The sequence below is a fragment of the Podarcis liolepis genome (assembly GCF_965112155.1).
Source record: "Podarcis liolepis genome assembly, chromosome: 7".
Taxonomy (NCBI): domain Eukaryota; kingdom Metazoa; phylum Chordata; class Lepidosauria; order Squamata; family Lacertidae; genus Podarcis; species Podarcis liolepis.
Window position 1 is genome coordinate 29,958,216 of NC_139561.1, and position 22,379 is coordinate 29,980,594.

The 22,379-nt window shown below is 47.9% G+C and overlaps 1 protein-coding gene across 2 annotated transcripts in view; it reads left to right on the plus strand.

Annotated features, from left to right (window-relative positions):
* Positions 1–15,690, plus strand: part of NPHP4 (nephrocystin 4) — a 97,801-nt gene extending 82,111 nt beyond the window's left edge. For both annotated transcript variants that reach the window (XM_083512837.1, XM_083512836.1), the window contains exons 20-30: positions 1,327–1,538; positions 1,896–2,122; positions 3,639–3,825; positions 4,063–4,152; positions 4,831–4,987; positions 5,533–5,618; positions 6,206–6,291; positions 6,808–6,979; positions 10,376–10,555; positions 13,909–14,052; positions 14,922–15,690. In XM_083512837.1, the coding sequence (XP_083368963.1) occupies positions 1,327–1,538; positions 1,896–2,122; positions 3,639–3,825; positions 4,063–4,152; positions 4,831–4,987; positions 5,533–5,618; positions 6,206–6,291; positions 6,808–6,979; positions 10,376–10,555; positions 13,909–14,052; positions 14,922–15,062 (1,682 nt within the window). In that variant the 3' untranslated portion in view covers positions 15,063–15,690. The remainder of the gene's footprint in view (positions 1–1,326; positions 1,539–1,895; positions 2,123–3,638; positions 3,826–4,062; positions 4,153–4,830; positions 4,988–5,532; positions 5,619–6,205; positions 6,292–6,807; positions 6,980–10,375; positions 10,556–13,908; positions 14,053–14,921) is intronic.
* The last annotated feature ends 6,689 nt before the right edge of the window (positions 15,691–22,379 follow it).

The following is a 22,379-nucleotide window of genomic DNA, read 5'->3' on the forward strand; positions in this document are numbered from 1 at the left end:
CGAGGTGCCATACTTGGCTCTCCGCCTCCTCACAACAACAACCTTGCAAGGTTACGGCAAGAGGCAGTGACTGGCCCGAGGCCACCCAGCGAGCTTCACCATGGCCGAGCAGGGATTCGAACCCTGGTCTCCCGGGTCTTAGTCTGACATTTTAACCGCTGCACCACACTTGTCTCTCATCAATTAGCTGTGGTGGAGGATGAAAGTGCAGCAGGAAGTGGCCAGTTCAGTCTAGACAATAACTTGGTAGACATATTGGGTGACCCAATAGAAGGCAGCTTGCTATGCTTTTGAAACTCCAGTTGCATCCACCGTCAGGGCTGGCCCCAAGACATTTTGCCTGAGAACTGGATGCAGCCCTTAGGATTCTCCCCACCCCACTTCTGTGCCTTTCTTAAGGACATTTACTTGTCAACTGGGACTGTGTCTCTTGCTTGCCTTGGAGAGATGTGTGTCTAGAGACCTCTGACTCTTGAGTGGCTGAAATGTAGCCAGCTGTACAAGGGCACAAAGAGTCCCATTTATTCTTCCTCTTACTTTTGCCTCTAGCCTAGCCCACCGCTGGCATGTGGCCCCCAGAAGATTCCCCACGGCCCTTGGACTGAGGAAAGTTCCTCACCCCTGGTGCAGACTGAGCTAGATTGCAAAGGTGGTTGCCCTACAGTTCTGTGATTCTATGGCTAATGGTTGCAGCATAAGACAGCTTCTTACGTTTCTGTGCTTTAAAAGCTCTTTGTTCTCCTTCTGCTTTACCTCTGATGGTCTTTTTCTCTCTGTAAAAAAAAAAAGCATATTACTTTATTTGCAAAGCTATTTCCCACCACAAAGGAAAGAAAAGGCCACATCAAACAAGGAACGGAAGAATATGAAAGTGTAGCCAACTGGTGTGTTGAAAATTGGTCCCCCAAATGAAATCAACCCGGGGAGATAAAGCCGCAAATTAATAACTTAATACTCAACCATTCAGCAGAGTAACGTGTAGCTAATTCATTAACGTTGTCTTCAAAACCAAACTTGAAGCCTTTCATTTTGAGATCTAATGGAATTTGAAAAGAGGGCAGAGGTAGCCACGGTCTTAATTGCATTTTTATCTTTATTGCCCAGTAAAAAAAAGAGGGGAGGGGCAGGGAGAAAAGGAAGAAGGAGTAATTTTTTTTCTTATTAAGGAAACAGAAAATGCCACAGGTTTAAAAAGCAGCATTCAGGCAGGTATCAATCGCACAAGTAATTCCTGTGCATCAAGACAGAGAAACGATGTGATTGGCTTTTGCTTCATCCCATCTGCCCATTTCCATCATGACCTCTGTCTGTCTGTCTGTCTTCCAGCTGGGAACGTGTGCCAGGCACAAAAACTGGCCGATGTGGACAGCGAGCTGGCGGCCATGCTCTTCTCGCGCCTACGCGAAGTCAGCGCCACGTTCCAGCACAGCAGCCGCGAGGCCAGCGTCACCCGGAGGCGGAAGCTGGAGAGGATGCTGTCGGTCCGGAGGCGGGAGTCCCAAGAGGGCGATGCTGTGAAGAAAGCCAGCCTCATCACGGTGAGAGACTGGTTTCCCCATGGCCGCCTTCTGAGCTGGACCCTTGGCCCATTTAGCCAAGTACAACTCACTCCCAAGTAATGGCATCTCTACAGGGTCTTATAGCTGAGCCGTCAGGTGGGAGACAGTCAGTGGTCTTGTATCCGCTGTCCGAACGCATTGCCCCAGAGAGAGCTGCAGGTGGCATTGCCCTGTGCATTGTGTGGAATAAACATGTTCCATACAGTTTCAGAATTGTCTTTGGTTTTTGTGTTCCCTAGCACTCTTAAGATGCTGTGTTAGTTTCTCTGGAAGAGCTACATCCCATAGTCCACCCTGCCCACTCAGCCAGTTCTTGAGCCTTTCCTTCCCTCACAGGGACGGCACGAGGATCGCATCCAGCACTCCCGGGACCTCCAGATCATCGAGGCCTACCGGGAGCGCATCAAAGCCGAGAGCATCGCCAGCATGCTGAGCCAGGCCATTACCACCCGTCACACCCTCTACGCCACGTTTGGCACGGCTGAGTTCTTCGAGTTTGCCCTGAAGAACCCGTATAATGTCCAGCACACGGTCACCATAGAGACAGACAACCCAGAGCTCAGGTAGGAGAAGCCCCAGGGGAGCAAAAGCAGGTGATGCCCTTCTTTGTGCTTTCTGAGCCCCAGCCGGATCACTGTGAGAGAAAAAGCGGCTGCATTCTGAAGGCCAGGAGGATCACGCAAAAACTGTCGGGAGACACACAATCAATCATAAAAATGCTCGGCATTAATATCTGTTTGTGTATCTATGGTGCGTTTCAAGTGTTCAGATCACTTCCTCATGCATTAGCTCAGTAATCCTTACAACATATTGCTGGGAATCGCAGGTTGGGAGAGCACTCTTGCCCTTGGATCCTCCTTGCAGGCTTCCCATTGGGGCATCTGGTTGGCCCCTGGTAGAGCACGATGCTGGACCAGATATGCTTTTGGCCTAATCCATCAGGGGTTCTCCTTATGTTCTTATATTGATTATATTCATTTTGGGCCATTGGAACAGGGTCCCTTAAAAAACGCCAGGTGTGCAGTCAGGTCAACATTGATCTTTTTTCCTCTTCCCTCTCTGTCCCTTTTCCCTTGTGTGCTGTTCTTGTTTTGTTTCATTTTTTTAGGTTGCTAGCCTGTGTTGATAGGGACTGTCTTCTTTGAATTGATCATATGTAAACCACTTCAGAAGCCTTTTTGTCTAAGGAGCAGGGTGCAAAAGCTCTAAATAAATATTAATTAGTGGGGGGTAGAGGGGAGGTTTAGTTCACATACTGCACACACAGGCTGTTGCATCCCCTGTAGGATCTCTGCCAGTGGGAGCTGCAGTTCCCAATCTCAGGGAGGGAAGACAATTTTGGACCCCCCCCGCCCTCCCCCCCCCCCGCAACCAGTGGGCAGCATTCATTTGACTACAGGTTATAATAAAAGGGCTCTATGCACATGAATATGGGACACAGGTCTTGCCGATTAGAAGGTTGGCAGTTCGAATCCCCATGATGGGGTGAGCTCCCGTTGCTCGGTCCCTGCTCCTGCCAACCTTGAAGTTTGAAAGCACGTCAAAGTGCAAGTAGATAAATAGGTACCACTCCGGCGGGAAGGTAAACGGCATTTCCATGCGCTGCTCTGGTTTTGCCAGAAGCAGCTTAGTCATGCTGGCCACATAACCCGGAAAAACTGCGGACAAACGCCGGCTCCCTCGGCCAGTAAAGCGAGATGAGCGCCGCAACCTCAGAATTGTCCGCGACTGGACCTAACGGTCAGGGGTACCTATACCTTTATGCACATGAATGCCACCAACCCCAATTAGAAGGTAAATTCTTCAGTTGTGGTTCTTGCATTGCAGGGGGTTGGACTAGATGACCCATAGGGTCCTTCCCAACTCTGCAATTCTATGCTCCTGTGAAATTAATTCTCCCTCCGTTATACACGAGGAAAGCCGACACATGTGCTGCAACAGACACCGGCTCCCAGCCACAGTGTCAAAGGCGGCAATCCAAAGCTTGATTTTGAGATGGATCACAGGTAACAAAGAGGTTGGAAGTCCCGCCTGGAAGTAAAAGCCTTTGGCCTTTGTTTGGTTTGTTTTCCCCCCCAGTGTCATTGTGGACGCTAGAGAATGGAGGCACTTCAAGAAGCTGACCCAAACCAACACCCCTCTGGAGGAGGACATGTTTCACCTGCAGGACGACCTCACACCTCAGGTGTACCTGCGCCCCAAGGAGACGGTCCACATCCCCTTCAAGTACCAGGCCTTCTCCCTGGAGCACGCTGCCACCATGCAGGTAGAGAGGCGTTCGTGCTTTGCTTTTTAAAATACTTCCCAAATATTTGCTTTTGAGAAACTTTACACAAGGTGCAGCACCGGAATCTCATTTAAGCCTATAGCAGAATGAATTCCACAGCATATAAACCAGGATAATGGCTCGCAGACATTAGACTCCCAGAAGACAGTGGGAGGATTTGGGGGGGGGGAGAGTTAAAATGAGAAGCACACTCCAACTCCTCTCTTTCATTCTCAGCAAGGTCCCACGGAGCTGATGTTCATCAAAGGCAAGGAGGACTCCGCAGCCCCCTGGAAGTCCTGTGGCATACAAACAAAGCACATCAGGGTAAATCGCACTGATTGACAAGGAGAGTGATTGGGCAGCACCCAGTCAGTCGGCTTGTGGGTGCTCTTCCCTCTTCAGATTTGGTGGTTCTGTCACTCTCGGTACATTCCTCATGCAGGAAGGTTGACGGGGTGGTGGTGGTGGCAGTGGCAGGGGTGGGTCTGTGTGCAATGATTTGGGGTGGGGGCAGCTCCAGACATGCTCCCCCCAAACTTACCACCCCTGTGCCTTTTGATCTCCAAACCTTGCCCAGCTCTGTAATAAAGATGCGGCCTGTTTTCCAAAAGGCACTCAATTTTATTAATTTTTTAAAGGTACACAAGGACCTGATTAGTATTACAGGTGATAGTATTGAAATTACTCGAGGATTATTTCTGCTCTCTGCATTTATGGGATGTAACAAGGATATCAAGCCCAAGGACTTAATTCCGCATTTGCTAATTGCGGCTTAGGCAAACCATCCCTCAGCAGTGCAATAAAGATTCAGCCTGTTTTACGAAAGGCAGCTTTTCCTCCAGGGCGCTCAAGGTGGTGCTCTCCCTGCCCCCCCCCATGTAATCCTTGCAACAATCCTATAAGGTAGGGCGGGGTGAGAGGCAGTGACAGGCCCTCACGGTCACCCCCATTCATGCTGTCCTGTGGGGACGACATTAACTTTCTCCCTCTCCCTCCACCCAGGTCTCCTTCACTGCAAGTGGCGGGAAGCTCCTTGCCATCCTCAGTGTGAACGTGGAATCCCAGCCCCACGTGGTGGATCAGACCTTCCGCTTCTATCACCCGGAGCTCACCTTTCTCAAGAAATCCATCCGTTTGCCTCCTTGGCACACCCTTCCAGGTAACTCTTAGCCAATTTCGCAGGCAGCCCCGCCCCCTGAAAGTGAAGAACGAGAAGCAACACGTTGAAAATCACTGCCATTGCCAGGGCCAAGCTGGATATACTGGATGTATGCAGTGGGAAAGGGTCATAGCTCAGGGCACCTGCTTTGCATGCAGAAAGACCCAGTTTCAGTTGGGATCTCCGGGTAGGGCTGAAGACGACCCTTGTCTGAAGTCCTGGAGTCTTCAGGACTGCCAGTCAGTGCAGACAATACTGAGCTAAATGGCCCCGTGGGATACAAGGTAGTTTCCTGTAGTTAGGTACAGGACATTAGCTCAGGGGTAGAGCATATGCTAGGAATGCAGAAGGTCACCAGTTCAGCCCTTGATTTCCTGACTCGGCAGTTGGGTGGTCTTAGCAGTATAAATACGTTGCACACATTGCTTTCAGCAGATGGGAGGATTTTGCATTGTATGCCGCAGCAGCAATGGCAGAGATTATTTTTATTCATGCTGTTTTTGTGGGAATAATCAGACCTCACGATCTATTTTTGTCCTTGCCAGGTGCCCCAGTGGGTATGCCGGGTGGAGAACCAGAGATATTTGTGCGTTGCAGTGACCCCAACATCGTTTGTGAAACCAAGAAAATGGTACTGAATGCCCCACAAATCTTTGAAAATTATTCCAACCCACCAAAGATTAGCGAGTTTTTCCCTCACCCCCTTTTGCTCCTGCTCCCGAAGTCCCTGTAAATGTGCTGAAAATATTTCTTTCATAACTTCCAGCACAGCTCTGAGTCTTATGCAAGTTATAAATTAACTTTTCCAGATTCAAAAAAGCAGAGCCTTCGGGGAAGAGAGCTGCATCGTCCCTTGTGTGATGAAGGTCCCAGGATCAATCTCCAGCATCGCTGGGGAAGGGCTCTCTCTATATAACACACTGGAGAGTTTCTGCCAGGCAGGGTGGACCAGGGTGAGGTTAGCAGTGCAGCCCTCCAGATGTTGCTGGATCCCAGTTTCCGTCAGCCCCAGCCAGCCCAGCCAATAGTCAGGGATGCAGGAGTCTTACTCTAGCAGCATCTAAAGGGAAGCGTGTCAACCACCCCTGGTGTAGATCAGTGATGGAAGGCAGTCTCCTTTTTTCCAAAACCTGCTCCCTGGTTTTAATTCAGAAATTAATTCAACACTACTGGGTAAGGTCTGATACATCACAATCTGGTCTCGGTCTTCCCACCCAGGGGCCTGGCGAACCTCAGGATGTCTTTCTGAAAGTCGCAGGGGGCCCAAGTCCACAGATCAAGAGGTTCTTCCTTTCTATTTACACGTAAGTAGGAAACCATGTTGGCACTCAGATTCTGTGCTGCATCAGAGTTACTAAGGGTGGAGGGTTCCTTCCTTGCTTGCTTGTTTGTATGTATGTGTGCTGTTGCTTAACAGGTAAGAAGCAAAGCAATAAAAATTAATTTTAAAAGATCAAAAGGCACCCTGCAGCCTATGCTGCTCTGTCTCCTTAAGGAAACAGATCCTGGAACATTCAACCACATGGAGAAGCCCAGAGCTGAGCACAGAACTGCGTTTTATTTGGATGTTTTCCGTTTGGTTTTTTAACAAGGAAACAAACAAACAAACAAACCAGGATAGGATTGTGCCCTGCTAGGCCGTGTGAGCATTCCCCAGGAACTGGGAGGCTGGTGCTTAATTTATAGAACGCACACATGTGGGTTTGAGGGAGGATTTTCCTTCTTTCCCGGCTCACAGTTTTGGAGCCGTCACTTCCCCGAGTATTTTTCACTCTGACAAGGCTGTGAAGCACCATCTGTTGCTCCGTTTGTCACTCCAGGGACCCCTGGCTGGCTGCTCCGACACAGATCTGGCAATTCTACCTCCATTCTTTGCAGCGGGTGGATGTTAGCTGCATAACAGGGCAGCTGACCCGCCTTTCGCTGGTGCTCAGGGGGACTCAAGCCATCCGGAAGGTGAAAGCGTACACCTCACACCCGCATGAGCTGACGGTAAGATCAGACCCCGGGACTCCGTGGGGACTTTGCTTTATTCTGTGGTTGCTCAGATCTTAAAAGAACAGGAAACCTTCTGTTTCATTTTCCTCCTCCTTTATTACGCTTTTCTCCCTCCTGCCTGGATTAGTCAAACGGTTGATCCTAGCCAATCAGGGATCACATGATGCAGCTAATCAGATTCGGCTGGGCAATGTTTTTCCAAGGACAAATAAAAGCAATTGAGAAAGAAAGGGTGATGCACATTTTCACAAGAAACTGGCAAGAAATTGCACAAGGAGGGTCACACACACACACACACACATTCTGCAGGGAAATTTGATTCCGCCTCTGCAAGTGCCTTTGCTTGGAGATTTTCATCAAAGGTCCCCATGAGATGGGCCGTCCGCTAGGATGCAAGAGCCCGTTAGGAGACCTCAGACAATTTACAGCTGCAAAGCCTCTTCTGTAATTGTCTTTTGATTAAAGCCATCGTACGGAGGGATCAGTGGCCCAAAACCCCAGTGGGCAAGTTATCAGAATTAATGAGTCTGTGGAGAATAATAATTTCTTTCGAATGCATTTAGTCATAATTATAAATGTGAATAATAAGAGAAACACAAACTCCGCTACCCTCACATAAATTGAAAAGGGGGGGGGAGGGCTTGAAAATTCTGAAGCTACATGAGTTGAAAGGGAACAGCAAAAGACAAAGGAAACTTGAAGGAAACTCCAGCTTCACTCATGGTATGGAGTCTAAGTGAGATTCTGCTGATCAGACCTGGGATCAGTTCCTAGACGTGGATTCTCTGATGAGCCCTGGTCAATCCCTCACCCTCAACTTCACCTCTCCAATCCGTATACAAGCCCATACGGTACTCAGTGTGACATGAGGTTATAAGAGCATAAGAAGAGCCTGCCCAGAAGGATAATGGGTGGAGATGTGAGTAATCTGCAGTTCTCTCCAAACTCTGAATTTGGCATTAGGTTCATGCAGAATTTAGGTGGATGGTCAAACAGGTGCACACCTGTATGGGCAGTTGGTCTGTTGATGGTACTATTGGCGATGTTTGTAAGCCAGAGAAGATGCTGAGGGAGGCATGGAGGGACTTGACCTCTGGTGAGTCTGCAGCAGCAAGTAGCAAGCATCAAGAGCTCAGGGAGCCAAATCTAGTTCAGATTGTGCAGCACCTTGGCCAGCTCCCAGTGGGAGTTTTCAGAGAAGATGGGTGTTATAGGCAGACCTATTGAGTGCCCGTGTCCTGGCCTTTAGCTGAGAGTGAGAAGGAATTTAAAGCTGCCAACAATTTGAAGTCAGGAGTCAATGTCAGCGGGTTACTGACATCTGTAAACTCTCTGCTCAGAGCTTATGAAAGATTGAGAGTCTTGGCCAACAGGTCTTCGTTTAGGAAGTCTAAACTTCCAGCCTCTGGGGAAGAGTCAAACACAGGATCCACTCCTTGAGACTGCCCTCAAAGTGGGCCTTGAAATGTCTCATGGTGTTCAGGGTCCTCAAGGCAAGCTCCTGCTGACCCTCATCCATTGAGACCACCTCCCCTGCCATCCAGAAGCACATGCAGCCTGAACCGTGGTGGAGAATGGCCTTGTATCCTCTGGAGAACCTCCTGTGGAGTCAGCTGATTGTTATATCTCTAGAGCAGCCTTTCTCAACAGACGTTGTTGGACTAGAACTCCCATCATCCCTAGCCAGCAGGACCAGTGGTCAGGGATGATGGGAGTTGTAGTTCAACAACATCTGGGGATCCAAGGCTGAGAAAGGCTACTCTAGAGCAAAGGAGAGGAGGAAGCCAGTGGCAATTATACCTTAAGCCAAGAATCAGGAGCCTTGCTTTCAGTTTCTAAAACAGCCCTCCCTTAAATGTAATGAGCATTAATCACTGCAGCTGGACAGACTGACCAGAGATGCCTCCTAAATTGCTGGCATAAGGCAGATGTAGCCCCATTGCCAAGGGAGAACCTTCATGAAAAGAAAATGCGAGGCCCTTGCCTTTTGCCTCTGCAAGCTCTCATTTCCATGTCGGCAGCACACATTGAATCATTGCCTCATTTGCATTCCAGGCTGGAGACAGAGGTAGAGCAGATTAGCTTCCCCCGTGGCTTGATCAAAGGACACCAGGGTGGTCCCTTTCGGAAGAGCCTCATTGGTGTCTGTAGCATTTTGGATTAACCTCTGAGAAGCCCCTCCTCCTCCTGATCCTCCAGCAGGGGGCTTTGGCAGCTACTGTTCACAGCATCACTCAGTCACCTAGAGTCCATGGCCTTGAGGTGATTGTCCCCATTGAAGCACCATTGTTAAAGGGCCAAAGTATGGATGCTGACCCGAGCAGGGATGCATCCATCACCTTTCTCATAGTTCATTTGTAAGCCACCTTCCATAGTTAAGCCCACCCTGTAACATCTCTGGATATGATGTAGAGGGAGGGAGGTGCCCTGTGAGGTGAAGGAGAGGACCATTGTGCTTACACCTAAACAGGATGTTCCTTTCCAAAATGCTTACCTGGCTTTTGGCAAGCCACCCACACCTTATAGCTCACATCTAACAAAGAGGAAGGGAGGAGTCTTTCTTCCTCACTTCCTCTGTGGTGGAGACATGGATTTCCCTTCCCAGAATTCTTTGACAGTGACTTTAAAATGGAACAGATTTTAAGTCTTAGCTAGGCCTGAAATCACTTATGGTTAGTAAAACCACCCATGGACTATTGAACATAGGCTAACAAGCAAGCTACGTTCAGAGTGAGTGATGGAATGCCTCAAGTCTCCTACTATAGACAGACCAGGGGTGGTTCTGCCGTTGACCACAGTCTTTCCTGCTAAAGGTGGATCTAAGGATCCATGCAATAAGGCTGACGAAGCAGCCCTGAAAAGGAGTTCTGGGTCCTCAGCAGCTTCACTCCATGGCAGCAACTACTCCCTGTTTTCCAGAACAAGCTACATGTGGGCAGAGGTACAGGCGCCGAAGATTATGTAATATTTTGCAGTAAGCTCCTTTCCCCGTAGGCTCGTTATGAAGCTGAATGTTGGAAGATTCAGGACAAATAAAACAAAGCCTTTCTTCATGCAGTGCATAGTTAAACCAGAGAACTCGCTCCCATGGGAGGCGGTGATGGCCCTAACTTGGATGGCTTTAAAAGAAAATCTAAACGAATTAATGGAGAATATGGCTATTGATGGTTACTGGCCATGATACTTCTGCTCTGCCTCTGCAGCTGGAGGCAGTGATGTTTCTGAACACCAGTTGCTGGAAGCCAAAGGAGGGAAGAGGGCTCTCATGGTCAGATCCTGCTTGCATCATTTTGGCCACTGTGAGAACAGGGTGCTGGACTAGATGGGCCACTGGCCTGATCCAGCAGGCTCTTCTTCTGTGCTTATGTCTCCTCGTTCTTCCTCTGCTAGGTGGACCCAGAAGGCATCTTCATCCTCCCTGCAAATGGCGTGCAAGATCTGCACCTCGGCGTGAGGCCTCAGAGTGCCGGCAGCCGGTTTGTCTACCTCAACCTGGTGGATGTCGAATACCATCAGCTTGTCTCTTCCTGGCTGGTGTGCCTATCCTGCCGGCAGCCTCTTGTCTCCAAGGTAGTCAGACATTTGCCTTTAATTCTTGGTTTTACTAAGGGTGATGCAAGGGGGCCAGAAAGGTCAGGTGGAGGGCCGTGTTCTCCTGAACATGAGGGGTCCAGAGTCAGCAAGGACAAGACCTTGCTTCAGGTGGGTTTTCCTTTCAGTCTGAAAATCAAAATTCTTCTTACACTCCTGTCTCAGGAGTGCCATTTAGGGGGGCCTCGGGTGGCAATTTCGAGGCTGCCTGCATGGTTATTCTTCAGGAGTTTTCTTGTTTCTGGTCATTATTAGGAATGATAAAGGTGTGTCCTAAAAGGCAATGCACTGTTTGTTTCCCCCTCTTGTTGTAATTTAAAATCCAGGCTTTTAGCTACATAGCTTGTCTCCCATCACTGAAATCTGTTCTGTGGGCAGGAAGGAACTTTGGCCTCTGATCTCTGCCCTTGCCTGTTCAACAGAGGAGCAGTTTGCCATACTGCAGTTCAGCCACCCCCAGCTCCCCAGATTCAGACACCATGAATCAGAGAACACACAATTCGGTTCAGTTTCATGTCCACAGCCATGGTCTCCTTCAGCCCTTCCTCAAAACCTTTTCTTAGAAGCTTTATAATTTTGTTTAGCTTCAAACCACTCTGCAGGGAGTGAAGGTAGATTGCAGACCTATAGTTCCTGTATTTTCCCAACAAAGAGTGCTTCATAGTGAGGCATTCCTGATCGAACCAGGGTTTAGATTTGTTGGAGTATAATGGCTGCCGTGTTGCATTTTTTGGGGTCAAATAGGGTTGAAGAAGTGAAATCAAATCCTGAAACAAGTTTATTCTAGTTTCAGGGCATGAGGAGTTTAAGAGGTTGTCTCTCCTAATGAGGAATATATCTGAGTGTAACCTGCCAGATACTTTCTCGTCCAGTTCATCGAACCATCTAATGTTTTCTTAGAAGACAGTGGGTAATAATAATAATAATAATTTATTATTTATACCCTGCCCATCTGGCTGGGTTTCCCCAGCCACTCTGGGCGGCTTCCAAAAGAATATTAAAATACTATGATACATCAAACATTAAAAGCTTCCCTAAACAGGGCTGCCTTCAGATGTCTTCTAAAAGTCTGGTAGTTGTTTTTCTCTTTGACATCTGGTGGGAGGGTGTTCCACAGGGAGGGCGCCACTACCGAGAAGGCCCTCTGCCTGGTTCCCTGTAACTTGGCTTCTCACAGTGAGGGAACCGCCAGAAGGCCCTCGGTGCTGGACCTCAGTGTCCGGGTAGAACGATGGAGGTGGAGACGCTCCTTCAGGTATACTGGACCGAGGCCGTTTAGGGCTTTAAAGGTCAGCACCAACACTTTGAATTGTGCTCGGAAACGTACTGGGAGCCAATGTAGGTCTTTCAAGACCGGTGTTATATGGTCTCGGCGGCCGTTCCCAGTCACCAGTCTGGCTGCTGCATTCTGGATTAGTTGTAGTTTCCGGGTCACCTTCAAAGGTAGCCCCACGTAGAGCGCATTGCAGTAGTCCAAGCGGGAGATAACCAGAGCATGCACCACTCTGGCGAGGCAGTCCGCGGGCAGATAGGGTCTCAGCCTACGTACCAGATGGAGCTGGGACACGGATTTAACCTGTGCCTCCATGGACAGCTGTGAGTCCAAAATGACTCCCAGGCTGCGCACCTGGTCCTTCAGGGGCACAGTTACCCCATTCAGGACCAGGGAATCCCCCACACCTGCCCGCCTCCTGTCCCCCAGAAACAATACTTCTGTCTTGTCAGGATTCAATCTCAATCTGTTTGCCGCCATCCATCCTCCAACCGCTTCCAGACACTCACACAGGACTGTCACCGCCTTCACGGGTAGGGAGGCAGGATCCCACAAGCCTTAACCTTCTGGCTATTTATTCATTATTTAATGTATTTATATCCCACTTCTCTCCCATACTGGGATTCAAAGCAGCGTGCAACATTTAAAAACATCATCATAAAATACAGTGTAATACAAATCTAAAAACAATAGTTAAATTGCATCAAAACACACTTAGAACCAGCAGCTGAAGTACAGTTTGCATTGATCAGCACTGTCTGCTCCTTAGTTCTCCAAGTCCTGCCTGAACAGGAAGGTTTTGGCTGGCCAGCAGAAGGATAGCAAAGAGGAAGCCAGGCTGACCTCTCTTGGGAGGGAATCCCACAGTCTGGGAGCAGCCGCAGAAAAGACTCTCTCTTGTGTCACCACCAGCAATGCTTCTGATGTTGAGGGGACCAAGAGAAGGTGCTCACTGGAGGAGCTTAGCAAACAGGTGGGTTCATACAGGGAGGTCTTCCAGGTAGCCTGAGTGCAAGCAGTATAAGGCTTTATTGGTTATAACCAGTGCTTTGCATTGTGCCCAGAAATGGACTAGAAGCCAGTGAAGTTGTTTTTTTAAGAGGGGAGGAACATGCTCCCTGCAATGCCCCCACCAGTAGTTTGGACCAGGTGAAGCGTCCAAAGGTAGCCCCACGTAGAATGTGTTACAGTAGTCCAACTGGGATGTAACTAGAGCATGTGTCACTGTGGCCAGATCCAGCATCTGATTTGCCCCCTTCTCCCTTTTCTCCGCTGTCTCATTATAACAGCCTTCTCTAGTTTGCTTATTAGACATTAAGTCCTCTGGGTAGGAAGTGTGCCAACCCTGTAGAGCACCTGATACTCCAAAACTGGAGACAGTAGCAATTGCCCTGGCACACCTGACAGCGGGCTAGGTGAGAAAGCATGAGCTATGCAGCAGCTGCTCAAAAGGCGAAGCTAAGAGCTAACTCAGCAGCAGCTCAAATGGGATGCTAAAGTGTGAAATCGACACATACACACACCAAGTTTTTTATAGCTCTGCAGCCCCAAGATATGAAGAAATCCAACTCAGTCGCAGTAGACCCACTGAAATTGATGGCCTTTGAATCAGAACTGTAGAGTTGGAAGGGACCCCAAGGTTCATCTAGTGCAACCCCCTGCAATGCAGGAATCACAGCTAAGGAATCCCTGACAGATGGCCATCCAAACTCTGTTTAAATTGGGGAAGCTCTTTGATTTCATTGGGCATAGATGTTGGGTGCAACCCAATATATAGACCTCTCCCCCCCATCTCCTGTGTAATTAACAGGAGGCAGGGGCTATTTGAAGCAGGAAGCATTAAGGGAGGAAAAGAGTGAATCACCCTCTCTTAGCGTGTCTCTTCCCCCAAAGCACATTCCTGTACCCACTAAACTGAAAAAAGGGAAAGAAACTCGGAGGAGATCCTAAACACAGAGATCTCTCACATCATGGCACCTCATTCGGCCCTGATGGTGGTGTTGCATCATCCCGTCCAGTGTTGTCTCGGACTCCAGTTTTCCTTTTCTCCCACCTCCAGGCTTTTGAAATCGTGCTCCCCCCTGGTGGAGGGAAAGGCTCAAACAAGAGGATCACCTACGCCAACCCCTATCCATCCCGGAGGGTCTATTTCCTGCACACCAACCGGCCGGACCTTCTACAGTTCAAGGAGGATTCCTTCGAGGTAGCATCTTTTTTAAAAAAAATAAAAATATTTTTTATTGGGAATTTTGACATAACAATTTATCAAAAATACATCATCCTCATCCCCCCCCTGTTTTTTCCTCTCCCCCCCCCCGACTTCCCTCAGTTCCTCTCTCTGGTTTCTCAGCACATGTTGTTCTCTGCATGTTATAAAATTGTAAAAATTGAGGTAGCATCTTAAGAGGAACAGGATAGTTTGACTTTGCTGAGGCTCCAGGAAGTTCTCCAGGCAGAAATGCTACCCCGGGCACTGCAAAGTTGGCTCTCAACTGTCTCTGTAATCTGCATGTTTGGATAGAACCATAGAATTGTAGGGGTGTAAGGGACCCCAAGGGCCATCTAGTCCATCCCCCAGTGCAGGAATCACAGCCAAAGAATCTCTGAATGATGGCCATCCAAGCTCTGTTTAAAAACCTCCAACAAACTAGAGTTTTGAGCACATTGAGGGCAATCAGCTCTCACATCCCAAAATAGTTCTGTAAGGGTTCTCTTCGCATGTGTGTGCCTCATCTTTCAATTTTGATGAGGGTATGCAGTGTTTCAAATGCATGAAACAGCCACCATAGACCAAATCCCAGAGGCAAAGCTTCCGTATTGTCTCATGTAGCCTCGAGCACCATCTGAACACCTTCCAGCCAAAATCCAGCACTAAAATAATAGTAAAAATCCCACACCACCCTTGAGACACAAAAGGTGCTTCACTTTGGCCTGGAATTGGGCCTTGCCCTTTTCAACAATTATACTGAAGGATCATCCACGGAATCACTGCTTACGAAGCAATTTATATGCAGGCATCTATTAGCCCTCAACTGACCCTCTGGCTACCGTCCCTGTTGTTTGTCCTTGCAGATCGGCGGAGGGGAGACGTACACCATCGGCTTGCGATTTGCCCCGAGCCAGAGTGCTGGCGAAGAGGAAATCCTGATTTATATCAATGATCATGAAGACAAGAACGAAGAGACTTTCTGCGTGAAGGTCACCTACCAGTAGTGTTGTAAGGTGTATGCGTTTGTGTGCCCTTGCCTCGATTGTTTCCCACTCTCCTGCAATCCATCAAACTTCCCTAAAGGGACAGTACCGCTCCCTTCACAATCCCCGTCTGCAAACAGCCTTTGCGCCCCTGAATTGTCACCAACCACAAGTCTGCAGAGAGATTACCTTCCCCCACTCCGCTACCTCAGAGCGGTGGGACACATGGCCTCCACTTGAGTGGAGCCCCTGCTAAGCCCCCATCGAGCCCCTGCTAAGCCTGCGTGATTGATTGCCCGAGTGGATTCCTGGGACGTCAGCACGACCTCCAACCACACCGCTGAGTCGTGCCTGTTATACCCCCACCCCCTTTCCTCCTTGCTCCGGATCGAAAATTCATTTCTCTCGCCATGAAATGTCACTGGCTGGTAGAAGGCAGCTGAGGCTTTCAGAACTTTAACACGGCAGTGCAAGCTTGTTTGCCAATTTGTTTGGTTTTGTAACATTATTTTTACACAGAGGTTGGGTTTGGGGCGTGTTTGGGTGCTTGTTTGTTTTTTAATTAAAGAAAGGATCTTAATCAGAAGAACATACATGCCTTCTCATTCTTGTTGAATGAATTAAACTTAATTGTTTAAAGCCACCACAATATGGAGAAAGCGGGCAGTTATTTTGACGTAATCAACACACACAAACATAAAAATAAAGCTCACCCCCCCAGGGTAAAAATGCAGCAACCCTCTATAATAAACTATAAAGGTGTTAAAAATGAAATTAAACCAGCAGCGCATCCCTCCCACCCCACCAAGTGATTGGGGGTTGTTGTTTTTAACCTGGCTGCCCAAACAATTTTTGCCACTTGGATGGTAATGGATATATCTTTGCCTGCAAGAAAAAGATATACATGGTCCAGGATACTGAAAGCTTGTCCTAAACAGACCACACAACTGGGGACCAGCGACCAGGGGGTGGGTGGGGCAGGGGAAAAGAGAAGAAAATGGATCATCGGCATACAAGGAGGTGGCAGCGATTTCAAAGGTAAATATGGGGTTGAGACTGGCTGGTACCATTTATTTTACAAAGCTCCCACCCATCGCCCACTATGTTATGCACTCTTCCTCTAAAAAGTGTGTCTCAAATGCTTCAAAGCAAATATGGATTAAGACAGGGTCTTCTAAACTTTGGGTACCTGGAGGTACAAGTTTGTTTCTGCCCCCCCCCCCCCGCCCAGTTAAAAGAGGATGCATAGTTTGCTGTTAAGTCCAACTGCTACATATCTATTTTGGCTACCCAAACAAATTTTGCGGGTGTGCTTCTTTCAGCTGTGAGATGGACTGGGTCATATTGTCCCCCCAATGTCCTGTTCTCCTGCTTAATCAGTTTGTCATTGATAGAGAGATGCTTTCTGGGTTATAGCTGAGCTTTTAGGATTCCCCTTCACTTGTAGCGAAGGTTGCTGTTTGCCAGTACTATATGCTCCATCCCTTGGAATGATGATGTTTCCTCCCGAGATAGATTATATTTGAAGGGGTGAGGGATACAGCTGCAGGAGACCTCACTTAAGCAGGCATAGAGGCATACATCCAACATGGGCTAGTTTTTGGAAGGTACACTTTGCCCCTTGTTCGAGAATCAAAGATACACTAAAATAAACCATCAGATGGGGGCAGCAGCATTGATGTGGTAGTTGGCTGAACATCTGGGAGGTTGTGGTAGAGCATCTGCTTTTCACCACAGAAAGCCCCAGCCTCAATTTCTGGCTTCTCCAGGCAGGACAAGGAAAGTCTCTTGGTCTGATAGTAATATTGAGTGAATGGATCAATGGCCTGACTAGATATATCACGGTATCTTGTCTTCTATATTCCTGTGTTCGTGTTTGCTTGGGAACAAGCAAGAGCACCTGTGGAAACCTGTGTGTTGTAACTGCTAGAGCAGGACCACCCAATGTGGTGCCTTCCAGATGTGGACTACAACTCCCATAAGCCTCAGCCAGAATAGCCCACAATGAGGGATGATGGGTGTTGTAGTCCAACTACATCTGGAGAGCACCATGTTAGTGATTCCTCTGCCAGAGAATCAACTGTATGCTGGAGAGACCCAGTTCCGCCACTCTCAGACACGAAGCCTTTCTGGGTGACCTTGGGCCAGGCTTTGTTTCTCAAACTTCTCTCAAGATGGAATGGGATGGGATGGCCTCATGTCTGCTACCCCTGAGATCCTTGGATGATAAGCCAAGTAAACTTGCTATTTACCAAGTAAACAGGCTCCGATTTCAAAATGGTCATTTCCTGATAGCCATTTCAGCTAGCAAATGGGTGCATCCCATTAGAAGACGGGAAACGGTTTTTCCTCGGCTTCTGAGAGAGGGACCAGCGCTTCATTAATTGAATGAAAACTACAAGCCCTGAAATGCAATTCCAGGGCTGAACAAAAAAAGCCCAGAGGCCAGGAGCGTCTCAAAAGAATGGAGACACTAATTCTGCCCAAACGGCCGAGGGATGGAATTTCCATCTCGTGGCACAGGTAGCAAAGCAGCCAGCAGACTGGAAAATGAGGGAGCCTTCGTTAGTTAATAACCTCTTGTTTCGTTCAAAGAGGAGGTGGAGGGAAAAAGGGAAATAAAGCAAAAGGAGCCATTGAGGATTAAACTAGGAAAAGGCTTTAGGGTTTGGTGTGTCTATCTCAGTGTGTTTTAGTATTAAATCTAACCGGTGGAAATGGCAAACAGCAGAATTAATTGGGGGCTTAAAATCCATCCATATGAAGGTCAGTGACATGGTGGCAAAACTCGGTATATTGGTCCTCCTTAAGAAATTTAATTCCACTCATCCCAACTGTTTGTGATAGCAGCAATTGTAGCAGCGAGAGCAGGGAAGCAGTGGTGACTACCTCCCTGCTCCAAAGTGCTGCTGGTTTGCTTCTTCTATATTTAAGACATTTATAGACCTTTTAATCCTTAGCATGGTTAGGAGCTGGTGGCATTTGACACCAAGCCAGGATGGAAATTCCACGTCCCTCTTGGTCAGTTGTGCAGACACCAGATGACTTGCACGATACAGAGCCCCCTTCAAGAATGAGCAAAAAGCACCATCTCCAAACTTTGAGGACACCTCCCACCCCACAATGGGCTCAGACAGATGGGAGGGGGAATAGCAAATAATTTCCAGCCACATTGCACTGACCTTTTAAAGATTTCAGGGTCTCTGTACAGCTTTATAGCTTGCTTCCCCCTCCTCCCCATGCAGAGAACATCCTTCCCTCAGCAAAATTGGATACAGTAGTTAAGGAAACTTCAATTACCTAATGTCCCCAGACACCCTAATTGCAATCCCCACTCCAGGCTTTAATGCAGTTTTCAAAAGCAAAAGGAGAGTTCTCTGAGGATCTCAATAAAAGCTCTTTTCTTTAAATTAAAAAGGGAAAGGGAACTGTCTCCAGTTCTGCGTCTTGGCATGAGTGTGACGACGACGATAGCAGCTACTCCCACCAACCTTCACTATGCTGACTTTCGTTCTTTTTTTGAAATGAGGAATTTGCTTCTTCCGTGGCTTGCAAGCTTACCCACATCCCTCCCTCCCTCAACTCTTAATTATCCCAACAAATTCTTCCAGCAAATGCGTCTCCAATTAGATACAAAATTATGCGATGGTTCCCCATAATTAGAGTTGCTTCTCTTGTGAGACAATCTGATTTTTACAGAAGTACAAATATAATCAGTTTATGGTGCTCCTCTGGGGTTCTGGTTAACGTAGTGGTGACTGAGGACACCAGTGCCCTTTGAGGCAAAGGATTGTGGGTAGGGCATCAAACAGCAGTAGAGAATCTCCCCAAGGGACCCTAGAGGGTTGGGAGATTCCATGGGGCTGTAGAAAGGCAGGGTAGTTTCTATTCTCCATTCACTTGGGATGAACCATTTCTCTCTGCTTCTTGTTTTCCCCCAGCCTTCAGTTAATCCTGGTTCTGTGTTAGAATGCATTTTCTTTTTAGGTCCATGTGAAAATTTGTACGCATTTGGGGGTGGGGCAGGGCTTGTAGGCTCTGCAGACCAATTTCCTGCTCCATGCAGGCAGCCCAGAGGTAGATAATTCTGCAGCCCAGATGGTTGCCTGGCCTCTGCTTGAAGACCTCCAGGGTGAGTGAGTCTGACATCCCTCTAGGTCAATGGTTTCCAAACATTTTGGGGGCACTGCCCCCTTGGCTCCATAAGCTCACCCCCAGTGCTTACTCTACCCTATAAAAAACGTACAGTGGTACCTTGGGTTACATACATTTCAGGTTACAGACGCTTCAGGTTACAGACTCTGCTAACCCAGAAATAGTACCTCGGGTTAAGAACTTTGCTTCAGCATGAGAACAGAAATCGCGCAGCAGCGGTACAGCAACAGCAGGAGGCCCCATTAGCTAAAGTGGTGCTTCAGGTTAAGAACAGTTTCAGGTTAAGAACAGACCTCTGGAACCGATTAAGTACTTAACCTGAGGTACCACTGTATGGCGTTTTGCACAGTCCACTGATAGTTTGATAGGCATCTCCCATTCCTACTGCCCACTTGCCTCTTAGCACCCCTCTAGGTCATTAGTTCCATTGTCAAACTGTTGTTGCCCCTGAGACATTTCTCCCAATCCTTTAGTGAAATATTCAGTCCGACTGCCAAAGTCCATTAGAATGACCAATATGCCCACCTGTTTTATACCGAATCAGCCCAGTTGATGGAGCACAGAATTGTCTGTTGCTCTGAGTCTTCTCCAGTTAAGTCTTTCCCAGTCCTGCCACTTTGGTAAGCCTTTCTGAAACTGGAGAAGCCAGGTAGTGGATGTGGGATCGGTGGCAGGGAAGACATGTGCTCTCCTGCTCAGCCTTCTCTGTCTCCCTCTTAGTCACTTGCTAAGCACTTTTGTGGAAACTTTTCACCAGCGGCTCAATCAGTCAATTTGCAATGCATCTGTACGTCAATTAAACCTTGGCCGAGTTCCTTGTTAAGGCCATGTCATATAACACAATTTAATAACCAAAAGCCGCTACTTGGTATTGTTATGATAAGGAAAGAAAGGGCCATCAGTAACAGCTTGTTTTCCATTGCCTCCTACAGCTAACACACCGGAAACAAAATAGCTTTGAAAGCAAATGTGTGCACCATTAATTAAAAATCACGCTTTCCAATTTAAAATGCAAGCTTTAGTGCAATGCGCTGCAGTCAGTTTGCACTTTCAGCTGCCAGTTATCAAGTATGATAGTGCTCAGATTAAGGGGGTGGAAGAGGGCCCTTAGCTACTGTTTATAGAGGAACCAGGATGGGGCATGTGAGCTTCATTCCCCCATGAAAACTCAAGTATGGAGAGATCAGGTGATGTTCACACCTGAGCCTAATACATTGACCATCTCACCATACCAATATAGGTTTCCTCCCTGTTGTGCAACATTGACACGTCCTAGGGTTGCTTTCAAAGAAACACACAGCTATTTTTCAGAGCAAATGCAAACCACTGTATTAGGACAATCTGAGAGCTCTGCGTTTTGTTTCTTAATCATCCTCTGCAATGCTTTGCTGCTCAGTCCAATTAATCCCGGAGCACAATGGGTGATTAAACAGAATCGTAACCGTGTGTGAGAAAGATGAGAGAGAAATCTTAGGGAATTCAAAACTGGCCTCGAAACATTCCCTTCTCCTCAAGCTTACCAAACCTTTGGGCCTCTGTTTCTCTGCCCTCCCTGCGTCACACAATTTTCTGTTCTGGGTTGAAAGTAACAGGATCAAAAGGATAACTGCTTTTGAAGATGTAAAAAGAAACAAAAAGCAGTGTGATTGGCCAGGACCTGCAGTCGTTACACCACAGATATCTCTTAATTAAAGCAGCATAACCATCTTGCCAGTGCTGCTGCTTTCCTTTCGGGAATGCAGAAAGCCTCCCCACCACCCACGTTTCAAGTTTAAATACTCCAGCGATTTTTTCATTAAGGTGGGTTCTGTCATGACCCAAACAAGGACTCCTTGGGGGCAGGGTCCCCTAACAACTGCAGTTCCGAGGAGATGGATCTATGTTCTGCTGCACCCTTTCTGGGCCCACAGGCACTGAGGTCTGCTTCCCTCCACCCTCAAGGATACACCTTTAATGGCTGGTCTACGGATGCCTCAAGTCAACAGAGGTCTGAGAAGAGGCCCCTGCACCTGGAAACCCCATTGCTAACTACAGAAAAAGGCACTGGCCCTTTGGCAAGGAAGCAGCACTGGTGTGTGGGGGTGTGTGTGGGGGGGTGTAGACTCCAATTGATTACTATGGTGCGCTGCTGTAAAAACCAGTTGCTCCAGGAACTTGCTGAGAAAAGTTGGATGTTTGGCTTCAACTGCAGGAGCACTGTCCATGGTCCTGAACCCACACCCTGCTTTTCCTCCAAGCTAATGACTTTTACCTTACTTGTCCAATCAACCATGGGAACCAGCCACCACCGACATACCATATTTTTTGCACCATAACACTCACTTTTTTCCTCCTAGAAAGTAAGGGGAAATGTCTGTGCGTGTTATGAAGGGAATGCCTATGGGTGGCATGCCTACGGATTTCCCTCCTCTAAAAACTACATGCGTGTTATGGTCGGGTGCGTGTTATAGAGCGAAAAATACGGTAATTGTGGAGGTGGGGAGGGGGGGCATAATAGAGGTCAGAGTCCCATCCATTGCCCCTAAACCTGCCCACCCACTGACAAACAGCCCCCAAGAGTTTCCCCACAGGGAAATGCTGCATGCAAGCTGAAAAAGGTTCCTCACACCCCTTGTTGTTGTTGTTGTTTTTAAACCAGCACCTTGGAAATAGATAGGGAAGCAAGTGCAGTTGCTATAATACTGGAGCAATACAGCCAGCAGTCCTGAGGTCCCATCAACAGCCTCGTTGCTTCATTGTACACCAATGGGTTCCTGTATGCTTTCTAGGACAGCCCCATACAGAGTGTGCTTACAGTAGTCCAATCTGGATGCAATTAGGGGATAGGCAACTGTGGCGAGGTCAGTCCATTCCAGAAAAGCTGGTAGTCTTAAGACCGCCCTCTGAAGCTTTGCTCTCTGGTTCACTGGGAAGGGCCAGGTTGCAAAATACCAGACACAAGAGACTCTTATTTCTGTGTAACTTCCTTCCCAGAGGCCTTTGTCCAATCTGACTGCTTTTAACTGGGCTCTACAATCTCGTTTGTCTTCCTGAGCCTTTCCTGATCGATCCCGTTTTATGCTTAAGCCTCTCCTGATTGATTCCTTTCATGTCGGCTTTGCGCTGCTGGTTTTTAATTGCCATTTATTTTTTAATTGTATTGTTTCTATTGCTGGAAGCCAGGTTGTTAGAGCATCGTATGAG